A 24115-nucleotide genomic window follows, 5' to 3' on the forward strand; every position below is an offset into this window, starting at 1 on the left:
TACCTTTTCGACTTTTAAAAATCACCATGCATATAACCCCCTAAAATACATCCACTTACCCTCAATTACTAACGATATTAAGACTTTCGTTAGTCATTAACCTTTAATTCACCCTCTAACCCTAATTAACCAGCCTAACCCTAACCCTGACTCCTAACCCTAACCCCTAATCTAATACCCAAACTCTAACCACCCAACCCAACCCACCCCCTCCCCTAACCCAACCCCTCATCCCACCCCCACCCACTCCCCTCACCACCCCTGCAACCCATGCCCCCCTCTCACCCGTAGCCCCACCATCGAAGCCCCCCTTTCAGAAGCTCCAGCCCCCCTCCCCCTCCTTGAAGCCTAGCAGATTTTTCGCATCCAGATTTTTCGAACTCATATTTGAAGATTCCAGATTTAAATAACCCAGATATTTCAAACCTAAATTTGAAGAACCCAGATTTTTCGAACCCAAAGGATGTGGGGAAGGGGGCTGCGGGGAGGGGGGCCTATGGGGATACGTGGGAGGAGGGGGGTTGCGGGGATACGGGGGAGGGGGGGCTTCAGGGGTGGAGGGGGGGCTTCAGGGGTGGAGGGGCAGTGGAGGGAGGGGGTAAGGGGTAGGGGAGAGGTGGTGGTTGGGTGGTTAGGGTACGGGTATTAGATTAGGAGGTTAGTGTTAGAGTTTGACTTAGGTTTAGGTGAGTTGATTAGGATTAGGGGTGATTAGGGCCTAAATGACTAACGAAAGTCTAACAATGCTAGGCATAAGGGCAAGTTGATGTATTTTTTAAAAAGTGGAGGGTGTATGGTGAATTTGTAGACTTGCGAGGATATATTATTGCTTTTCCTCAGCTATAGATTCAATGTGTGAGTTTGTTTCAAAAATCTCTTTGTGCTTTTCCTCCTGAGCAAACATCCTATAAGCCTCAATGACTTTAGGAAGTGACAGCATCATCAACGTATTGCCTCTAGTAGTAGCATATTATTCAGATTGCTTCATTATAAATTGTATTCCATCTTTTCTTGATGCCTCTCATACAATCTCTTAGTCACATTACAAGAACACTTGTTACATGTACAATAAGCAAGTGGATGTGCCTCATCAATTGCATCCCACATAGATTTTATAGTAGTGAAAAATTCAGGATCAGACTGTGTTCCTTGATTGACCTCAACTAACTTTTGTTCTAGAGCATTTATCTGGGCTATTGAAGTGTATCCATATCTCTCTTCTAGATTTAACCAGAAATCCCCAATTAATCTTCTAAACATAACACTTCCAGCAATGTTTTCATCCAAGTTAAACAAGATCCATGAATATAGTAAATCATCGCATCTGCTCTAGGCTTTATACTAAGTACTAGTCTCATTTACAGGTGGTTTAAAGGTTCCATTGACAAATCCTATCTTATTCTCTGTAGACAATGTCAACAACATGGCTCTCTTCCAAATAGTAAATCCATCACCATGAAATTCGAAAGATACTAGTTGAGTTGAATTTGCATCTGAAAGGATGTATGAAATAAATGCTGCTAGGATTTTGATTCAAAGGCAAAATAGAAAAATATTTTGCTCATTCTCAGACATGATTGGAATGAGATGAAAATTTCAAAGTAATTATAAGCTTTCTGTGAAATTTGAGTGAGGAAAGATATGAATTATGAAGAAAACGATGAAAGCATGAAGCATTGTTGGAGAAATTCACCTAGTCAATCAGAAATCAAGGATTACGAAGGAAATGTTGAGAATATGAAGAATTATTGGAGTAATTCAGCTAATTCTCAAGAAACCAGAGGAGTTATGACAGTCAAATAATGTGCAACAATTTTAAGCCCAATTCATTCAAGAAACATAGAATTCAACTTAATTCAAGCAAGTTATCTATGAGAAAATCGCAAGTGAGAAGAATTGGAATTGATCACATCTGATTCGGCAAATGATTTGTTGCAAACGAACTTTTCTAACTCGATTTCTTATTAATTCTCAAAAATAGATGATTATCGAGAGAATTTGTAGATTTTTAGAGAAATTTGAGTGAGGGTTTGAATTCCTACTGTTTGGGCCCATTTCTTGGACCAGTCCACCTAGGGCAAAGTTACTAAACTGCCCCTACATCTAGGGAAGCCATCCCTCCACCAGCTGGAGGTGACCAAAATGCCCTCATTTATTGGGGCTCCTCTCCTCTATAAATAGGGGTTGTCTCACCAGACAAAGGTAAGCAACTCTAAGTTGCCAAAACCCAGAGCATCTCTCTCTACAATTGATCCCTTTCTCTCTCTACCTCAATCATTTACTGACTTGAGCGTCGGAGGGGCGATCCCAGGACCACCCCCGGGTAGGCTAACCTTACCTTTTGCAGGATTCCGATGTACGGATAACGGAGCTCAGACGTACCTTCTTGGGGCCATATTAAGTTTCTCAGCACACATCAACACATATGATCACCCTCAATTTCTTAGCAGAAACAGTTTGGCGCCGTCTGTGGGGATAGTACAAGAAGTTACTTTGCCACCACTCAGCAAGATTCACCTTGTTGCTACTCAGCAAAACTCACCTCATTGCTGCTCAGCAATGGCCCCAACCATGAAGACATGCTCCCAAGCCAACCGTTCCTAGAGAGCTCAAGCATCCCATATGCACCTATGGTGCTATCCCTTTGTCCGAATGATGAGGATTCCACCCCAATGGAGAATCCACCACGGAGTCGGTTATCCCGCAGCATCAGGTCAGATGTGAGTAGCTGACCCAATGCCCATAACTTCAACAAACGTCACCTTGATTGCATCTCATCTTCAACAAACTCTCCAACAAAGTCGGATGTGTATGGTCTCCACTCGTCGTGAGGAGATCATTTGTCCTTCCTGAGATGGTCAGCCTAACCGGCTAGGGCCTAAATAGAGGGAAGGATCGCGTCAACCCTCAAAAGGATAAAACATGTTATCACTCGGAACAAGTTGTATGAAAGAACACAACCCATAAAGACTGACCTGAGCAAGGGGTGTGTGGTGACTCAGAACCGTAAAACCTCTCCAGAATAAGAAGTGGCACCCTCGAGTGTATGATGTAATTCAGCCAGAGGGGCCTATTCATCAAAAACATCGACTCATCGACGATGTCAACTCATTTAAGGTACCCACTCATCCTTGGGTGCCCACTCGGCGAAAAGAATATGCTCAGCGAGATGTGCCTATTCATCAACGGTACCTACTCCTTCTATGTACCCACTCATCCTTGGGTACTTGCTCATCCTTGGGTGCCTGCTCAGCTGAGGCATCTACACGGCCTCAGATGCCTGCTCAACTTATGAAAAATTTATCTCAGCTTCAAAGGCACACTATCAAAAGCCTTGCATCACCCAGATCAGTCCAGCAAAACTAAGACTATCAAGCCAATAGAGGCGAACAAAAGGAGGCTCAAAAGGCTAGAATTTCGCCATGACACCTCTCAGTCAGGAGGGGAAATCTCACTAACATAGCCAAAAATGGCTAAGTACAACATACCGGAGCATTCATGACGTCAAAATGGCGAAGCTCAATCAACCCATATCCTCCATATCTGGACCCGCTCGTCACTAGGAGACCCCTTCTCCTTTGCTGAGTCACTCATACTTAGCGGCATACTCATTCAAGCTAAGTACTTAAATTGGCGCCCACTCGGACGACATGTGGCTCATTAGTCCCTTATCCGAGTGGCATCCGACCCGCTCAGCTGATAGGAGACCCTCTCTCCTTCGTCGAGCCGCCCTTATACTTAAGCCAAATTTAGGCTAAGTAATTCACTGATACCTGCTCGGACAGGGACCCGGTCGGCCATCCTGTATTGAGCATAACTTGAAGCGAGGCACAATCTCGGCCAAGGGAGCTGTTCGGGGAGCTTATACTTCGCAAAAGTTCGAGGGCGTTGCTTCCTAACTTTCACTGGGGCTTCTCCCCCCCCCCTCTCAGGCCTAGCAGGGTACCCCGGGAGCGTAGATCTCTCTCGGTTTCCGCTGGACGATCGCCTTGGGAAAGAATGATGCTACCCTATCCGATCATCCAACGTGGGGCTAATTGCTTGAACGCCTCAGCTGGTCAAATGAATACAATTGATGGAGGTGCGATGATGTTCGTCATCTCCTGAATAAAAACTTCTCCAATGGCACTCAAATATGGAGAAGCCTCCCCCGACTAACTTAGTCGAAAAAACGGCTAAGTATCAACTATTGAACCTACTCGAGATCTGAGTAGCGTCAGAAGACCTCCTCGGGAAGCATGGATCTCCCTAGCTTCCCCGAGTCGAGAATCTCCATCATGGGCACCTCCTCAGTCAGAAAAGGAGCGTCCCACTAACTTAGCTCGAAAAACGGCTAAGTATCAACTATTGAACCTACTCGAGATCTGAGTAGCGTCAGAAGACCTCCTCGGGAAGCATGGATCTCCCTAGCTTCCCCGAGTCGAGAATCTCCATCATGGGCACCTCCTCAGTCAGAAAAGGAGCGTCCCACTAACTTAGCCGAAAAACGGCTAAGTATCAACTATTGAACCTACTCGAGATCTGAGTAGCGTCAGAAGACCTCCTCGGGAAGCATGGATCTCCCTAGCTTCCCCGAGTCGAGAATCCCCATCATGGGCACCTCCTCAGTCAGAAAAGGAGCGTCCCCTAACTTAGCCGAAAAACGGCTAAGTATCAACTATTTAACCTACTCAAGATCTGAGTAGCGTCGGAAGACCTCCTCGGGAAGCATGGGGCTCATTAGCGCCCCCGAGTCGAGCATATATAGCGGTACCTCCTCGGCTATGCCAGGAATACCCTAACACTTAGCAAAAATAGCTATGTGCAAACAAATCGAGTCGCTCGGTCACTAGGAGACCCCCTCTCCTCTAACGATTCGGCCTCGAACTTAGCCAAATTCAAGGCTAAGTATTTCATCGGCACCAACTCGGACAAGCTTGGGATTACCCCTCATCCGAGCCGCGTCCACCACTCAAGGGATCCCCTCCTTGGTCGGTAAGTCTCCTAAGTCCCAGATTGACTTAGCGAGAGACGGCACCGGCTCGGACAAGCTTGGGGTTCATTGGCCCCTCATCCGAGCCGCGTCCAACCAACTCGGCCCTAGGAGGCACTCCTCCTTGGTTGAGTAAGTCTCCTAAGTCCCAGATAGACTTAGCGAGAGCAGGCACCGGCTCGGACAAGCTTGGGGTTCATTGGCCCCTCATCCGAGCCGCGTCCAACCAACTCGGCCCGAGGAGGCACTCCTCCTTGGTTGAGTAAGTCTCCTAAGTCCCAGGACTAGCGAGAGCAGGCACCGGCTCGGACAAGCATGGGGCTCATTGGCCCCTCATCCGAGCCGCGTCCACCTAACTCGGCCCTAGGAGGCACTCCTCCTTGGTTGAGTAAGTCTCCTAAGTCCCAGATTGACTTAGCGAGAGCGGCACCGGTCGGACAAGACTTGGGGTCATTGGCCCCTCATCCGAGCCGCGTCCATCTAACTCGGCCCAAGGAAGCCGTCTTCCTTGGTTGGGTCTCTCCCAAGTCCCAGTTTGACATGGCGAGAGACGGCACCGGCTCGGACAAGCGTGGGGCTCATTGGCCCCTCATCCGAGCCGCGTCCACCTAACTCGGCCCAAGGAGGTCTCCCTCCTTGGTTGGGTCACTCTCCTAAGTCCCAGATTGACTTAGCGAGAGACGGCACCGGCTCGGACAAGCTTGGGGCTCATTGGCCCCTCATCCGAGCCGCGTCCACCCAACTCAGCCCAAGGAGGCCTTCACCTCCTTGGTTGAGTCGATCTCCTAAGTCTTGAATGACTTAGCAAGAGAAGGCACCTCCTCGGCCAAACTTGGGGCTCATCAGCCTTCCGAGTCGAGCGTGTATCCCGCGGTACCTCCTCGGGCTACGCCAGGAGTAACCTACCATTTAGCGAAAATAGCTAAAGTGCAAACAAATCGAGTCGCTCGGCCACTAGGAGTAGCTTTCTCCTTTGACGAGTCGCTCTCATACTTAGCCAAATTAAAGCTAAGTACCTTATGGCACCCACTCGGAACAGCATGGGGCTCATTAGCTCCTCATCCGAGTGGCGTACGACCCGCTCGGCTTATTGGAGACCCGCTCGGCCACTAAGAGGCCCCCTCTCCTTTGGCGAGTCGCTCTTATACTTGGCTAAAATTAAGCTAAAGTACTTCATGTGCCCCCACTCGGACAGCATGAGGCGCATTATTAGCTCCTCATCCGAGTGGCCTCGGATCCGCAAAAAGACCTACTCAACCTAAGCACCTCCTCGGCCAGCAAAGCTCGAGAGTTTCTCGGCCACTCGGCCTAGGCACCTGGTCGGACTATGAAGCTGGTCGGTCTAGGCGCACCCGGTCAAACCCCTCATCAAGGCACCCGAAGGCACCGGGTCGAGGAGGTGACCAAAGGCACCTGATCTGCCATTCGACTATGCATCCACTCGGCTAGGCCAAAGGGAGCTCGGCCAAGGAAGCTCGGCCAAAGGGCCAGCTCGGATAAGGGAGCTCGGTCAAGAGACCAGCTCGGATAAGGGAGCTCGGCCAAGGAAGCTCGGCCAAAGGGCCAGCTCGGATAAGGGAGCTCGGCCAAGAGACCAGCTCGGATAAGGGAGCTCGGCCAAGGAAGCTCGGCCAAAGGGCCAGCTCGGATAAGGGAGCTCGGCCAAGAGACCAGCTCGGATAAGGGAGCTCGGCCAAGGTAGCTCGGCCAAGGGAGCTCGACCACCCTCAAAGCACCCGGGTCGGCCAGCAGATCTCGGCCACCCTCGAAGCATCCGGGTCGGCCAGCATGAGGCCAGCCTCGAAGCACCCGGGTCGGCCTTCCTGAGGCCAGCCTCGAAGCATCCGGGTCGGCCAGCATGAGGCCACCCTCGAAGCACCCGGGTCGGCCTTCCTGAGGCCACCCTCGAAGCACCTGGTCGGCCAAGGGACCAGCTCGGCCATCCTCAAAGCAGCCTCAAAGCCTCGACCATGTTACCCGGTCGGCCAAGAAAGCGGGTCGGCCCGTGAAGTCGCTTGACCGGCATAGTGGCTCGGCCCATAGACTCGGTCGGCCAGCCTGGCATCCGGTCGGCCACAAGAAGCCACTCGGCTTTCCTAGCACCTGCTCGCTTAATCCGCGCAAGACCCGGCTCGGCCAGATCGGCCACTACCAGCTCGGCCAGCCTAGCACCGGCTCGGCCAGCCCGGCACCGGCTCGGCCAGCCCGGCACCCGGTCGGCCAGCTCGGCCACGGGAAAAGCCGCGGACGATCGCCCCATGGCCGGAACGTCCAGGCCAAACGTTCCTGCCATGGGGAGAACGTCCACCGCGGACGTTCGCCCAAGCCTAAAAAAAAATTGCTGCAGAATGAAGTTCAGAGCTTTCTTTCCCTACGACTTACAGTGCCAATGAGGGTAATGATGCATAGAAGCTGCACATACATTATCTAGTTAAGCTTTGTATAGATTACATTAGAAGTAGGTCCTGTTCATGACTCCATCATTAAATTGTAGAAAGTTGTGGGCAGGATATAAGCCTTTTTAGCGAACCTGCTATTCCTTTTTGGTACTAGGAGGCGGTTTTTTACAAAGGTTTTCTTGTCAAGTGTATAGAATCTGGGAGAATTTCTGTAATCAGCGATGTTGGCCTGTGGCCTGTGAAAGTCATCTTAGCTTAATTCACCAGTAGCAGTAGCATCTGCTATCATGCTCTTATATTTTTGTATAGAAGATTTTTGGAGCAAGAGGTAATAAAAATGGTGTCATTTGCTTCTCGTTGCTCAGCAAACTTTGCTCTTCTAATAATAATTTTAGGATACAACTATTAATATTAAGCTAACTAGGAGCAAATTTCAAGAAATCAGCACATTAATCATACCATTAAATAATAAAACCAAAGTTAGTTCATTCGAAAAACATTCCAATAAAAGGCAGACACCAGTTACATTAATATGGTGTCATTAATAGTATGTGGGTGATGGTGGTGGTTGGGGGAGGTAGGTGACGGCGGTGGAGGGTCACAGGTGGCAGTGGAGAGGTAGGGGATGGTGGTGGGGTGGTGGATGGTGTGGAAAAGAGGAAAGGGTAAAATAGTCCTAAAAAATGGATTTATGGCGATTTTAAGTAATTTTGGGGCGATAATTAACAAACCTATTTTTATGTGGTTATTAAGGTAAATAGAATTTTATTTTTTTGGGATAATAGCGTCAATGCCATTGGGAAGCTTTATTCTTTTTAAAGACTAGACACAATCCAATAAATGCTGAAGAAATTATACATGGATGAGCCATGAAAGGTGAATAGTTTACTGCTTTGATTAAGAAAATAAATCAGCAATTAGAGTTGTGAGGGAAGAGAGAATACGTGGAAGAAAGAGAAAAAAAATATAGGGAGTGACTTTTGGTGAATGGTTCAAAGATTTCATATTTGAATTAAATGTGGGTGCAGTTTTTTATGAACTTATAAACACATATTGAAAGGATACGAGTTAGCTCAAATGGGTAGAGCACTCTCCCTTGGCTTTTGAGGTTAGGTGTTCGATCCTTACCCCTAGCCAATGCATTGGTGTTTCCTATAGGCTAGTAGCCTTGTAGGGGTTAGCCCTTGGGCTGATTTAATTTTCTAATTAAAAAATAAATATATAAAGACATATTGAAAATTAAATTATCATGGTAAGGGTATTTTTGGTAATAGTATTGGATTTAATTAGAAACAAGACATATATTTTGGGACACTTTAAAAGGAAAGGAGACTTGTATTATGGGACGGAGAGAGTATAATATACATACGGTAGAGAAGAACGTTGAAAGTAACTAGAGATACGAGTTAGCTCAAATGGGTAGAGCACTCTCCCTTGGCTTTTGAGGGTATTTTTTATGAACTTATAAACACATATTGAAAGGATACGAGTTAGCTCAAATGGGTAGAGCACTCTCCCTTGGCTTTTGAGGTTAGGTGTTCGATCCTTACCCCTAGCCAATGCATTGGTGTTTCCTACAGGCTAGTAGCCTTGTAGGGGTTAGCCCTTGGGCTGATTTAATTTTCTAATTAAAAATAAATATATAAAGACATATTGAAAATTAAATTATCATGGTAAGGGTATTTTTGGTAATAGTATTGGATTTAATTAGAAACAAGACATATATTTTGGGACACTTTAAAAGGAAAGGAGACTTGTATTATGGGACGGAGAGAGTATAATATACATACGGTAGAGAAGAACGTTGAAAGTAACTAGACTAACCACTAAAGACTATTAACAAACTCTAATAACCTATTATTGATGATGTGGCAAACTGAATCCATGTCATTACTAGTCTCCAATAGGGATGTCAATGGGGCATGTCGAGTTGGAAACCGCCCCATCCCCGTCTAATTGGGGCGGGTGGGTCTAGGTTTGGTGGGGGAAGGATTTTGGGATGGGGATGAAATTAAAATCTTACCCACAATGAATGGTGGAGCGAGTGTGGATTTTATGTTATACCCATCTCACCCCCGCCCGCCTCACTTCTATCTCCTCCATCTCATACCCTTTCTATTTATCGAAAAGCATATTTTATATATGTAAATTCATTATAAAATTTCATGTTATATACTTATATCACTAACAATCTTATTTTGAAAAATGTAAATTTGTAATGTGGGGTTTGACTTATAAGTTTTATTTGTTTTACATTATTATGCTATGAAGTAGTACTGGTAGATTGTTTGACAATTGGGAGGATTATTGCGGGCATGAAGTGGGTACGACACAGATATAAAGCGGGCATGGATACCCATTGGGTTGGGGGGTGGGCAGGGATGAGTCTTGACATTTCCTTCGCAATGGGTGATGCTGCGGGGACGCGGACAAGAATTTTACACGGATGTAGAGGGACAATCCTGCACACCCTTTCTCTAATTGTCATCCCTAGTCTTGAACTTATATGAATGCTTTCTTGAAATAATAGAGATGATAATTTTCTCAATATATGACTTCTTCTATGTTAATGTGTTTTTGTATATAGTTTATGTACTATGAAGATATACAATATCTTATATAAAATTATTAGTTTCAAATTACACAAAACTATGTTTCCATGAATGTTAAACTAACAACGAGATATTTTTAGGTCTATATTAGGAGGGGGAGAAGGAGCCATGACAATGGATGAGTTGCATGTAATGGAGAAGCATCTCGAATCCTGGATTTGTCAAATTCGCACTACCAAGGTACTTATATCATATTAACTTTACTTTCCTTTCTTCTTTCGCTTGTTTCATTTACAGGGTTTGGTTTGCATTAGAATAAGCCTTATATGAGAGCACGATAATACTTTTTTTTTTGTCAACTATTGAAACCATGAATATGGAAGGGAAAACTGGATAAATGACATACCTATCTTGTTGTTACCGGTTATTATGTTTTTGGGACCAAAAAATCGATTTAATAAGCAAAGGTGGGTTTATTCCAGAATAATCCAAAAGTGAGATCATTTTTGATAAATCGGACAAAGATGGGATTATTCCTGTCCAATTTTCCTATTATTTATTATGAAATGAATTGGACAAGGACAAAATTATTTTGTTATACATGTAGCCTTGAGAGAGTTGATGTATGTAGCCTTTTTTTTTTTCATAATGCATAAATTATTTACTTCTCATTAGCTAATGCTTTAGTTTTCTATTATTTCTTATCGTAATCTACTTATTTCTTTTGTAGTAATCTTACTAAAATCTTACGTCGCATCACTCCAGAATGTTTATATGCTAGTGTTGTTATTAGGGGAAAAAAAGGATCTATTATATTTATCAGAATCAACATCTTGTTTTTTAGTATTCTAACATTTGATTTTTATCCATTTGTAGATGAATATAATGTTCCAAGAGATTCAGGCTTTGAAGAACAAGGTTAGTTTATATCTTATATTATCATATATATACTTGAATCTTTTGCAGAAAATTGCTCAATTATGATTCATTTGCGAGAGCCATTATGTATTTATGTCAACTCATATATGTCTACACTCTACATAAATGTTTTACAATAATATTTTCAAACAATACTCTATTAAATCTCACGACTTACTTTTTATTCATTTGAATATAAAGTAATCCCTCTGTTCATTAGAAGTCTTCTTACTTTCCACATGTATTTGTCTTCCAAAGATCGTTTCACTTCTAAAAAGAGAAACAAGGGGTCTTTTCAATTTTTTTTGGGTAAGTAATTATGTATTAAGGTCAACTGGTACAGCCTAGGCTATGATACAACCATAACAACAACAACGAAAATCCTTACGAAGCATCAAATCATTGACAATCAATGGTGTTTAAATTCTTACGAATTCTACTTGACATTTGTGCCTTTATGAACAAAATAAGAACATCAAAACTGATGTAATACAGAGAGAATATAGACAGAGAAAGAAGAAGCGTTTATTATTGTATATCTCAAATGATTACGGCAGACAAGATTGCTATTTATAGCTAGGAGAAACTAACAATTAACAAAGTTAGTTATAAAAGTTGTTAGACACCAGAATCAGTTACAACTAACTTCTTTAATAACTTAACATCCCCCCTTCAAGATGGACTTGGTGTTGAAACAAGGCCTATCTTGGAGCTCAAGAAATGGTGTTGCTCAGCTCCCAAAGCTTTAGTCATGATATCAGCTAGTTGAAGAGCTGATTTGACATAGAGAAGCTGAATAAAACCTGACTGCACATTCTCTCTTACATAACAAACATCCAATTTGAGATGTTTTGTCCTTTCATTCACACATTTGTTTTCAGCAATGTGTTTGACAACTTTATTATCACAAAACACAGAAATAGGCTGAGTAGTTTTGATACCCAAATCTTGAAGAATACCATCTAACCAAGCAATTTCACTGGTGGTTTGACTAAGACTCCTATATTCTGCTTCTGCTGAACTTTTAGAAATGACTTTTTGTTTCTTTGTTTTCCATGAAACAAGAGAGTTGCCTACAAATATGCACCAACCAGTCAAAGATCTCCCTGTGAAAACACAAGTCCCCCAGTCTGCATCACTATATCCAGTGACATTGAAATCTGTTTTAGAAGAGTAAAATAAGCCATAATTTAAAGATCCTTTGAGATATCTCAGCACATGCAAAGCAGCCTTGTAATGTGGTTGTCTAGGAGCATGTAAAAACTGACTAAGTTGCTGAACTGAATAAGAAATATATGGCCTTGTCATGTTCAAATACAACAACTTGCCAATAATTCTCCTGTACACCTCAGCATCCTCAAGTAACTCTCCTTCTTCAAGAGAAAGTCTTAATCCTCTAGGAAGAGGAAAAGCAGAAACAAGAGCTTCTTCCATTTGTGTATCCTTGAGCAAATCTAGGATATACTTTCTTTGATTCAACATAATGCCAGAATCACTTCTTGTGACTTCAATTCCAAGGAAATAATTCAATTCACCTAGATCCTTGATAGTGAAAGCTGAATGTAAATCAGTATTCAGTTGAGAAATAAGATCAAGATCATTGCCGCCTGTGATCAAGAGATCATCTACACAAGCCACCACTGCTATGAAAGATGTGTCTACTGTTTTTGTAAATAGAGAAGTGTCACTGGCAGATTGTATATAACCTTGTTGCAACAAAAATTTGCTGAGTTCTATATTCCACTGTCTGCTTGCTTGCCTCAAGCCATATAAGGACCTTTTAAGCTTGCAAACCAAACCTGTACAATCCTTTGTGTAACCTTTTGGAGGTAACATATACACTTCTTCATCAATAAAGCCATGAAGAAAGGCATTATTGATGTCCAACTGGTGTAAAAACTAGCCTTTTGCTGCAGCTAAAGCAATCAACACCCTAACTGTACTGAACTTTGCTACTGGACTGTATGTGGATTTAAAATCCTTGCCTGCAATTTGCTTGTCACCTCTGGCAACTAATCTGGCTTTACATCTTTCTACAGTCCCATCAGCTTTATATTTCACTTTGTAAACCCATTTACAATCTATCACATGCTTATCATCAGGTAAAGGAACCAAATCCCATGTTTCATTATTTTCTAGGGCATCCAGTTCTTGTTGCATAGCTTGAATCCATTGTGGTTCAGCTTTAGCTTGTTCATAAGACACAGGCTCTTTAACACAAAACATTGTTTGAAGATTATTTAGAGAAGTAGTATCAAGGTGAGAAAGACTAGGTTCAGTATGAACATTAAAGGATAAAGAAGATGTAGTAGATTCATCATGTTTCAAATAAGTAGGAAGAACAAAATCTTGAAACTTAGAAGGTAATTTGTGAATTCTGGTAGATTGTCTAGGTGGTGGTATAGAAGTAGAAGTAGAAGTGTGATTAGGATCAGTAGGAGATAAAGAAATATCAGTAAAAGGTGAAGGAGAAGCAGGAGAAGAAATAGGAGAAGAATGATTGGAAAAATAGGTATGTTATGAATAGAATTGTGTGAGTCATCTGTAGAAGAAGAAGAATTAGGAATAGATGAAGAATGAGAAGAGGAATCTGTAGAAGAAAGAGGTGTAGTACAAGATTCTGTAGTGCCATAGAAAGGAAAAGAAAAAGAATATACAGATTGCTGTTGTGAGAAAACAGGAAGTGAATCTTTGTGGAAAGGAAATACAGTTTCCTTGAACAAAACATCCCTACTAAGAATGATCTTGTGTTGCTCAAGATCATATAGTTTGTAGCCTTTTTGACCAAAAGGATAGCCAAGCAATATACACCTTTTAGCCCTAGGTGCAAATTTGTCAGAAGTTTTTGAAAGAGGATAACACAAACAACCTATGACTCTAAGTTGAGAATAGTCAGCAGGTTTGCCCATGAGTGTTTCATATGGGGTTTTCCAATTCAAAACAGAACTAGGCATAAGATTGATGAGAAAAGTAGCAGTGAGTAAACAATCTCCCCAAAATTTAATTGGCAAATTTGCATGAAATTGAAGGGCTCTAGCAGTTTCTAACAAATGCTTATGTTTTCTTTCTACCCTCCCATTCTGTTGTGGGTTTCCAGGGATGGATTTGTGATGTATAATGCCTTTTTCAGCAAACAAAGTAAGGCAGCAATCTTTGACAATTTCAGTCCCATTATCTGTCCTAATGGTCTTGACAGTAGTTTGGAAATGATTTGTAACATAAGCTAAAAAAGCACTCACAACAGGAGCTACTTGTAGCTTATTTGAGATCAAATGGGTCCAAGTAGTTCTTGTGCAATCATCTAGTATGGTGAGAAAGTAAGTGGCACCTGAAAGACAAGGTGTCCTATAAGGCCCCCATAGGTCTATATGCACCAAATCAAATGGTTTATGCGCATGAGAAACAGAAAGAGAATAAGGAAGTTTATGGTGTTTGGATAAGACACAAGCTTCACAATCAAATATATCTTGACCATTAATATCAAAAGGAACAACCAAATGTTTCATATTATTGATTGAAATGTGTCCTAATCTTGCATGTAAAATACAGAGATTAGGTTGTACATTAGAACTATTAACAGAAGAAAATTTCTCAGTAGAGATTACATTTGGTGTTGAGTTTTCAGAAGAAGAAATAGCAGGGAAAGAAGGCTGTAAAGCAGCTGAAAATGTGTAGAGACCAAGATGTCTTGTGCCAAGAGCCTTGACTTCTTTAGTCAAAAGGTCCTGAAATAGGCAGAAATTTTGTTTAAAACATGCCATAAGATGATTCTGATCAAGTAATTTACCTACAGAAAGTAGGTTATGATGAAAAGATGGTACAAACAACACATCATGAAGAATAATGTTTGGTGTTAATTGAATTGAGCCTGTTTTATGAACCAAGATAACTGTTCCATTAGGTAAGCCAATTTTAACTGGTTTGTTCAATGTGGTAAGACTCTTGAACATAGTGATAGAAGAAGCCATGTGATCAGCAGCACCAGTGTTAATTATCCAAGTATTAGAAGAATAACAAGAAGTAGTATTAGCTGCAAGTAATATACCTGCAAAGTTAACTGAAGAGTGTAACTCAGTAGGTGAAGAATGAGATCCTCCAGCTATACCTTGCTGTGCTATCTTGAGATATTGTTGACAGAAATTCATCATTTGTGGATCAATCATAATAGCTGAAGAAGATCCAGGAGAAGAAGAAACTTCTAGAGGTGAATTGCCAAGAATTCCAGATGATGAACCATTGACATGAACATTTGCAGCCATTTTTCCTTTACTCTTCAAAGCTGTATACCACTCAGGGTATCCAACCAGCTTAAAACAAGTGTCAATAGTATGACCTTTGATTTTACAATGCTCACAAAACCTTTCAGATTTGTCAAACTCCATTTTCTTGAAATCCTTCTTTCGAGATGATGAAGATGATGTGTTGTAGTAAGATTTAGAATTAGGCTTTCCAGCATAGAAAGCACTTGATTCAGATGAAGGAAAAGAAGCAGAATTCTTAAGTTGAAGTTGTTTTTCAACTTGTTGCAAGGTATAATAAACCTTGTTCACAAGAGGTATAGGATCAATACTAAGTATGTTAGTTTTCACCTGATCATATGAGTCATTCAAGCCAGCAAGAAACTGCATCAGTTTACGTCTTTGATCAGCATCAAAGATCTTCTTCAATATTCCACATGAACATTTAGAAATAGCACCACAAGTGCAATCTGGTAAGCCTTCCAAGGCATTCAGTTCATCCCAAGAGCGTTTCAATTTGCCATAGTGCTCAGCAATTGAGTTATTATCTTGCTGTAATAAAGCAATAGAACGATGTAACTGGAAAATTTGAGGAACATTTGTAGATCCATACCTCTCAGTAATTTCAAGCCATAATTGACGAGATGAAACTACAAACAGAAAATTCTCAGCTATGGATTTTTCAATTGAATTCAAAATCCAAGTCATCACCATGTAATCATTTCGTATCCATTTTTGGAGGTCTTTGGAAGTTGAATCTGGCTTCAATAAGGTTCCATCAATGAAACACAGTTTGTTGTGAGCAATCAAGGACATGCGTATACTTCTACTCCAATTGAGAAAATTACTGCCATTAAAGGAATGTGCAGTCAAAGAAAGAGATGGATTATCACTTCCATGGAGGAAATAATGATCATCAATGTTCGAATTGTTGTTCTGAGTAGAACTATCATTCGAATTTGCATAAGTTGTCATTGAAATAGAGAATTAAAGAAATCAATTGAAGAAGAATCAATTGAAAAAAATCAATCAAAATGTAATCTGAAGGAAGTATAGAAGAAAGAAGAGAGAGATTATGTAATGAAGAAGAAGAGAAATTTGAAGAATTTCAGACAACAAAATTGCGGAAGATAATTTGAGCTACCATAGCTCTGATACCATGAACAAAATAAGAACATCAAAACTGATGTAATACAGAGAGAATATAGAGAGAGAAAGAATAAGAGTTTATTATTGTATATCTCAAATGATTACAGCAGACAAGATTGCTATTTATAGCTAGGAGAAACTAACAACTAACAAAGTTAGTTATAAAAGTTGTTAGACACCAGAATCAGTTACAACTAACTTCTTATTAATAACTTAACACTTTACAATATATTAAATTTCTTGTACACTCCTATTAACAGATTGCACTTGCATATTCCACAAGCCATTATTCATTTCCTTCCATTTCTGGTGTACTGCTGCTATAATACTTGCACGTTGCAACCATCACCATCTTCCTAAACTTGCTGCCCCTGAATCTTCTCTTGATCCATTTGAGAAACTGAATGTAATTTATAGTAATTGCAGTAATGCCAAGCCACTCTTTCAACCTTGCGAAACACTGTGTGCTGTAGACACACTCAAAAAACAAGTGATCATGCATTTCTCTGCAGCTGCCACATATAATGCTTTGATCTGAGATTGCAATCCCAAGTTGTTGCAGTCTATCACTAATTTACAAGTACCAGTCCAGAGAAATGCCCTACAAATGGCATTGATTTGCTTGATCAAAGACTTGGGCAATAACAAAATCTGGGCCCAATATACACTAATGTTTAATAGGACATAATTCACAAGTTGTCTTTTCCCAGCAAAGAAGATGTTCCTTGTGTTCCAAATTCTAATCCTATGAATCATTTTGTCTACTAACTTCTCACAATCAGCTGCATGTAATTTCTGGTAGGGGAACCCCCAAATACTTAAAAGGAAGGCTACCATGCACAAATCCAGGGCTCTAACATATTCTATTAACCTCAGACTGATCCATACCAATACTACAAAAAGCAAATTTGCTCTTATTAGCTTTTAGGCCAGTACTAGCAGCAAAGAACTCCACACCTTGAAAAATCATAGTGATTGATCTATAATCACCTTTGCTAAATAGGATTAAATCATCAACAAAACATACATGATTAATCTTTAGTGATTTACATCTTGGATGAAACCAAAACCTAGGTTGCTTCCAGGCCTATGTATTTCATTACTCTAGACAAATAATCCAATCATAGGACATTTAAAAGAGGTCATGGGGTCACCCCATCTCAAGCCTCTCTTGGATTCAAAGAACCCAGTAGGGACCCCATTAATCATCAAGAAAAAAGAAGGGCTTGAGACACAAAACACGATCAACCGAATAAATTTCTTGGGAAATTTCAAGGCATTCATCATTTCTTCAAGGAACTCCCAACTCACAGTATCATAGTTTTTCTGGATATCAATTTCAAGCAAAGAACATTTTTGCTTTTGACTCCCTGTATATGTCCTGGCACAATAAAATGTTATGCAGGATGCTTCTACTTGACACAAAAGCACCTTGTCTCTCAAAATCTTACTTATGCATTTGTACAGAACAGAAAAACATGAGATAGGTCGAAAATCACTCACATTGGTTGGGATTTTGACCTTGGGAATGAGAGTGATTGAAGTCACATTAACATATATTAACAATTTCTCAGACCTGAAGAAGTCAAGGACACCAACTGTGACTTCTTCCCCAATGATATCCCAACTTTGCTTATAAAATAATCTATTATACACATCCAAACTTGAAGCCTTGTCATCTGGAATAGACATCATAGCTTGTTTCACATCATCTCTAGAGAAGTTACATGTAAGTAAATTTTGTTGTTCCTCTGTCAGCACCAGTCCTTCATCACTCACTGGGGGCTTCGCAAAGCATCTACTTTGCATTTGGGTGCCTAAAAGCCCTTGGTAAAGCATCCTTAAATTTCTTTTCATCCCTCAACCATTGACTAGTGCCATCCTAAATAGCATAAATTTTGTTTTTCATCACCCTGGCTCTGATTGATTGTTTGAACATTTTGGTATTATCATCCCCAAAAGTGATGCATCTTTCTTTAGATTTTGTCCTAAGAAATCTCATATACACAACTCGAGCCTTCCTATAATTCATCACAGTAACCTTCTCTGCAGTAGCTAATTAAAGTAGTGTCCCTAGGACAAGCATAAAGTTTCTCCTGAAGCTTCAACATCTGTATTTCAGATTGAGAAGCCATTGCTTGTACATCAAAGAATCCCTTTTGGTTTAGCTTAGCTTTTTAAGTTTCCTTTTCAAGATTTTGAGCTTCTGAGTTACTTTATACATCAAACACCCCTTAATATTAGTCTGCCAAGCCTCTCTAACAATGTCTTTATAAACTTTGGTGTCTCCACCCACATTTTAAAGAAACGAAATGGCTTCCTACCATGCTGCTCCTTTTGAATAATCACCAACCCAGGGGAATGATCATTGTCCTCTTCAGCCATATAGGTGACCAGAGCTTCCTCAAAATGACTCTTTCAAGCTTCATTCACCAATAATCTATCCATTTTAGAGAAAACTTATTCTTCCCATCTTGTTTATTGATCCATGTAAAGAATCTGCCTGCTTGTTTCATGTCTGTTAGCTCACAAGCTTCAATGCACTCCCTGAGATCTTCAATCTCATGCCATCTTACAGTAGATCCAATCCTTTCATTCATATTGAGAACTAAATTTACATCACCCATCATGATTCATGACATTTGAGTGTGAACCATCATTAGAGACTTCCACAGAGACCTTCTACCATTCTTATCATTCACCCCATACATAAATGAGCACATAAATGTAGCTGCAGCACCCTTAGGCACCACCTTACAATGTATCAACTGATTAGTCATTGACTCAACTGACACATCAAAGGAGCTTAGAAGCTAAGCCACAATAATTCTACCATAATCCACCACACTATTGTTTGGAGTAAAGTACCACAAAGGTTTTGGTAAAGAGTCCCCATCTTGGACATCCTTACCTTAGTCTCTAGGAGGCTAAGAAGACCAACTTTATGCATAGACATAAGTCTCTTCACATCAATTTGCTTGGCATGCCTGTTTAACCCTTGACATTCTAAGCTAGAATGATATCCATGACCCTCAGGGGCCCTTAACCCCTGCATCTCCTCAGTATTCACCTCATAAAATAACTCTTCAGCAATGGCCAAGTTCAGAACATCAAATCGATTTTGTATATCGAGTTGGTTTTTTTAGGAACCTGATGACCCCGAGCAGTTCCACCTGAGTGCGCCTTCACACTGATAGGATCACTGGTATCATTCGGCCATTAACCACCTCATTTACTATTCCATCATTATCAACAACATGTGGCACCATTTAAGTTTCATTCACCCTCCATATCTTCTTGCTCCATTTATTCTACTGCTTCTTGATGCACTCTTTATGAGAATGGCCATACCCTTTACATTTTTGACAGATCACATCTTTTCATTCATAGCATACAACCTTCTCAATGATACATCCTTTTTCATTACTAAATTAAAATCCTTTAGGAAAGAATTGATCAATCTCCACCTCAATCAACACTCTACCATACATCAATTTTTCCCTATTCATCGTAGCTAGATTAGACTTTAAGTATTTCCTGATTGCTACTACAATCTTGCTCATACTTTTCTCTCCCCAATACTTGAAATCTAATCCATGAAACTCCACCCAAATTGGTATTCTCTTCACTTTCTGTTTATTCCATTTAATATCAGGCCTCCACCCTTGAACAATCAAAGGCTTTCCATCAAAGAAATGTCAACCCTCACCAAGAATACTATCCTTCAAATTAATGGAGTTCATGTGCACCATGAATATACCATTACCAACACCTGTAATTTGATCAATCCCTTTCTTGCCTCAAATTCTTCTAAAAAACCCCTCAATTATATGCTGCGGAGTATTCACCCCCAAAACATAACAAACAACTGCAGATTCCCAATAACTCACTTTATCTTGAATATCATCCCAACCAATTTCAGGAATATGACAATTAACATCAATTGAAGGAGGTAATTGGCCCACATTGTCAATACTATCATCGTTCAATTTTAAACAATACCTAGTATCATCATTTAATTGTAGGTTTTCACCATTATTCAATTCTAACCCAGATACCCTTTGTTTCGACCCATTCCCAATTTCCTTAATCAATTGCAGAGATTTTGCACCACTATTAATGACATTTAACCATTCATAAAACAAATGCTTATTTGCGGATTATTTTTGCAATTAAATTAGAGAAGATTTAGGCGATAAAATCTCACCTTCTTCCTCTGACAAAACAGGGTCAGGAATTGCAAGAGCACCCAACCCCAAAACTTGATCCATGAATCCAGTTTTCCTAGCATCCAATCCTGGTTATTTTCTGCTATTTATGCTAGCATTAGACCCGATGCGAGGCTCGATGTAATTGTCAGCATATGTCAGACCACCAGCCTTCATATTCAAGCTCTTACTCTTTGAATTCTTCGACCCTTTGGGTCTTCCTATGGTGCCCAACAAAGCTGGTAACACGCGGAGAGAAAAGTTCAAAAAGTTTTTGGTCTTTTCACTTTTACACTATATTCTAATACATCTTTTTCTTTACCCTCTTTACTCCATCAAATGAGCCTAATTGATCCACTAAAAATTAATCATGTTTCTACTTTCTCTATGTTACCCAAAGATTTATGAAGATCCACTTTTCATCAAATCCTAACTTCATCTGGAATTTCTGGTGCTGCCGTAAGTCTAAGGAATTTAGTGAAATGAAGGAATTAAATAACTATCTATCAAACATTTTCATCTAAATTTTATTATAAATTGAATAAGCATAAGAAGAAATTATTATAATTTTCGCCAAAAGTCCCTGAATGAATATATTTCACCAAATACCTATTTATTTTTCAAAATTCACCATAAAACCCCGAGTTTTATACAAATACACCAGAGTGTCCATATGATTAACGAAAGTCAAACTCCGTTAGTTATTAATCCTTAATTCTATTAATTAATCATAATTGACCCTGATTAACCCATTTTCTCTCTTTTCCCTCAACCCCCTCCTCCTCCCCCTCCCAGTCCACCCCCAACCTTCACTCTCTCCGACAACCTCTCCTTCACTAAACACACCAACCAATCTAGCACCCCTGCTACATCACCTCTTAGGCAACCACCTCCATATCCTTTATTTTGAAGCAAACGAGAGGGTAATTGATGTATTTGATTTATGAATACCAAATAAGAAGAATTGTGTGCAAAAATGATACATAACAACTTATTTGAAATATATAAAAAATCTAATCACCAAGAAAATAAACTAAGGGGTTGGAAGCTTGAAGACATTAATCACCAACTTCCATAATTATGTTTAAACAACAAAAACGTAATAAATTTCTCTAAGCCTATAATTTAGCTCACATACCATGATTCGAAATCCACAATTCAACATCTTTATAATTTAATCAGACATATGCTCTTTATGTATTTTTAAAATCTTACAGACTTCGGTATTAAAATGTATTTCTGTATCCACTTTAAACTTCTCCTTTTTAGATACATTTATATCCCACTTTTACCTCTTTTTTTGTTAAGTTGGCCCACTTATATACTAAAATATTTAAACATTCATCTCACTTCCACTTATGTTTTGACATATTCATCTCACTATCATTGATTCTATTTTCTCTCTCTATAGCCCACAAAACACTCTCATGTGATGGAATCTCATTTTTGTCTTTTCTCATCTTAATTCTTGCGCAAAATACTAAGTAGGTAAAACAAAATAAAAAATACAGAAGAAGTACTATATAATCTTACATCACAAAGTCATGCAAAAACCACAATCCAACCAAAAAGATATTAGGGCCTATGTTTTTGGCCAATTTTATATAATTGTAGTTAGTTTATAGCACAATTGGGGAATTCGAAGCTGAACTCCTTAATCTGAATCTAAACCAAGTGGTACGAATTAAGCTATGGAATAAAAGAGTAATGGGAGTTCGGTAGCAAATACAATCACAGTTAACCTTATTTTTACTTATTTTAGATCATATCAGAGCAGATCAGATGAGATCAATTTAGATCATGGTTACATTAAAAACTTATTTCAATTAATTACCTGGAATAAGTAAAAATACATTATCGATCTCAACTTATCTAATCTTATCTGAATTCCAATTACACTTTTATTCCATTAAATAAGATCACATTAAGAATCTTATCTTCAAGTTATTTTTTTTCTTCTAAAGTAGATTAGGAAGTTTCATGAAGTACTCAATACTAATTAAATTATCATACTAATAGGCTTCAATGCGAACTTTTTCCTAAATTTAATAGAAAATATATTTGATTTGGTTGTTAAGGAGGATGTGCTTAGAGCTGCGAACAAGTATCTTCAACAAAAGGTAGCTCATTGTGAGCATTGTATTAATTTTTTTATTTGGTGATATATTTTTTTTGTTCAAATTTGTTTTTATTGTCCTATCCTTTATTTATGATGTCTTTGTTATTGCAGATCGGAGAGCAGGAAGGCTTTTATAGCTTTGAACAACTAACAACTAACACCCCTTACGCACTGACTATACCAAGTGAAATATATCAATACTAGTATAGTCTTAGTGTATTAACAACATAAATTTCTTCATAGTTAAAGAATAAGTTTGTAAAAGAATATGACTTTGTTGTACCTCATTGTAATGTGTGTTTAGATTTGACCATTTTAAGTTTGCAACTCATGACATGGTGTGCTTTGTAATAGATTGTGTTAATGACATGTATCTACATATTGGCGACTAATAGGTTTGTTGCACTTGATTTTGGTAACTGATTTTGCTATAAAGATAACAAATCTTCGTCAAAAAATAAAAATGGGCTACAATAACAGACTTCCAATGTTTTTGTTTTTATCACCAGAAAAAGAATTTGGCACATTTTCTAACTCATGCCTTTTAAAAATCAATATCTCTAACTTTGTTTGAATATTTTTAAAGGTTAGTTCCTTTGTTAGGAGGAGGAGATTGAGGATCGTTCTTACAAACAGTGATAATTGAATCCATCTCAAAAGGGTGGAAGGAGCGCCTTACAACCACGTCTATGCCAACCTTGATTATCTTAAAGTGAAAATAATGCTAGGTTATGTATAATAATCTTTAAAGTACCGTACCTTAAGTATGCATATTAGGGTGATGTATAACCTAATTTAGTTTTTTCTCTCTCGTCTCATCTTCTTCTTCTTTCCATGGCTAAAACTTCTAGTACTCCACTTTTGGGGAAAATATCGTTAAAAATTTCGTCGCTATTATTATCAAAATGAAAAGGGTTCAATATTCGTGATGGCGGAACTCTTCAAGATCCATTATCGTGTGTACCAAGTCATTAACCAAATCTTTCCCCCTCTTTTCAAGCATTTCGCCAAGAAGCAAGAGCAAACGACCATTGAGAAGAACAAGGAGAAAAAGCCCAACATTAATGTCAAGCTTTGGTCTCAGTTGGATGTGGTTGGCTTTCAATGAATTCGCTGTGCGTTCTCAATTGACCTTTTACACACCATTATAGAAACATATACAACTCCTCAACAAGCCTGGGACATATTAGACAACATTTTTCCTGATAAAAGTTAGTTCCAACGTGCTTCATATTTGGAAAACCAGTACAAGGAAGTTCATCAAAAGAACTTTGTAGATTCCTTGACATATTTACAAAAACTGAAGTTGATCAATATAGAAATATAGTTCATTTTTGAAAAGACGGTATCATGTTAGTGATAACGTGAGACCGGCTAATGTCATGCTGACATCATGTGCGTGCATCAGACTAGCAGCAGAATTAGTTGAACGCTTAGACCTATTAGTTACCCTAGTCTTAATTCTAATCTTCATCCTAATGCATTCGAATCTTCATTCGAAGCTTGATTCTTCATCTTATGAACATATTCACTTCGGTCTTGATTAATTCTCCTTTCTTT

At 39.8% G+C, this 24115-nt stretch overlaps 1 protein-coding gene across 2 annotated transcripts in view; it reads left to right on the plus strand.

Annotated features, from left to right (window-relative positions):
• Nucleotides 1-22947, plus strand: part of LOC104897950 (agamous-like MADS-box protein AGL12) — a 39155-nt gene extending 16208 nt beyond the window's left edge. The window contains exons 4-7 of one of the 2 annotated variants that reach the window (XM_010684931.4): nucleotides 10064-10163; nucleotides 10800-10841; nucleotides 22515-22556; nucleotides 22667-22947. In XM_010684931.4, coding sequence (XP_010683233.1) covers nucleotides 10064-10163; nucleotides 10800-10841; nucleotides 22515-22556; nucleotides 22667-22759 — 277 coding nt within the window. In that variant the 3' untranslated portion in view covers nucleotides 22760-22947. The remainder of the gene's footprint in view (nucleotides 1-10063; nucleotides 10164-10799; nucleotides 10842-22514; nucleotides 22557-22666) is intronic. The other variant, XM_010684938.4, reaches the window with a different exon arrangement.
• The last annotated feature ends 1168 nt before the right edge of the window (nucleotides 22948-24115 follow it).

The sequence above is a fragment of the Beta vulgaris genome, chromosome 1 (genome assembly GCF_026745355.1).
Source record: "Beta vulgaris subsp. vulgaris cultivar EL10 chromosome 1, EL10.2, whole genome shotgun sequence".
Taxonomy (NCBI): Eukaryota; Viridiplantae; Streptophyta; class Magnoliopsida; order Caryophyllales; family Amaranthaceae; genus Beta; species Beta vulgaris.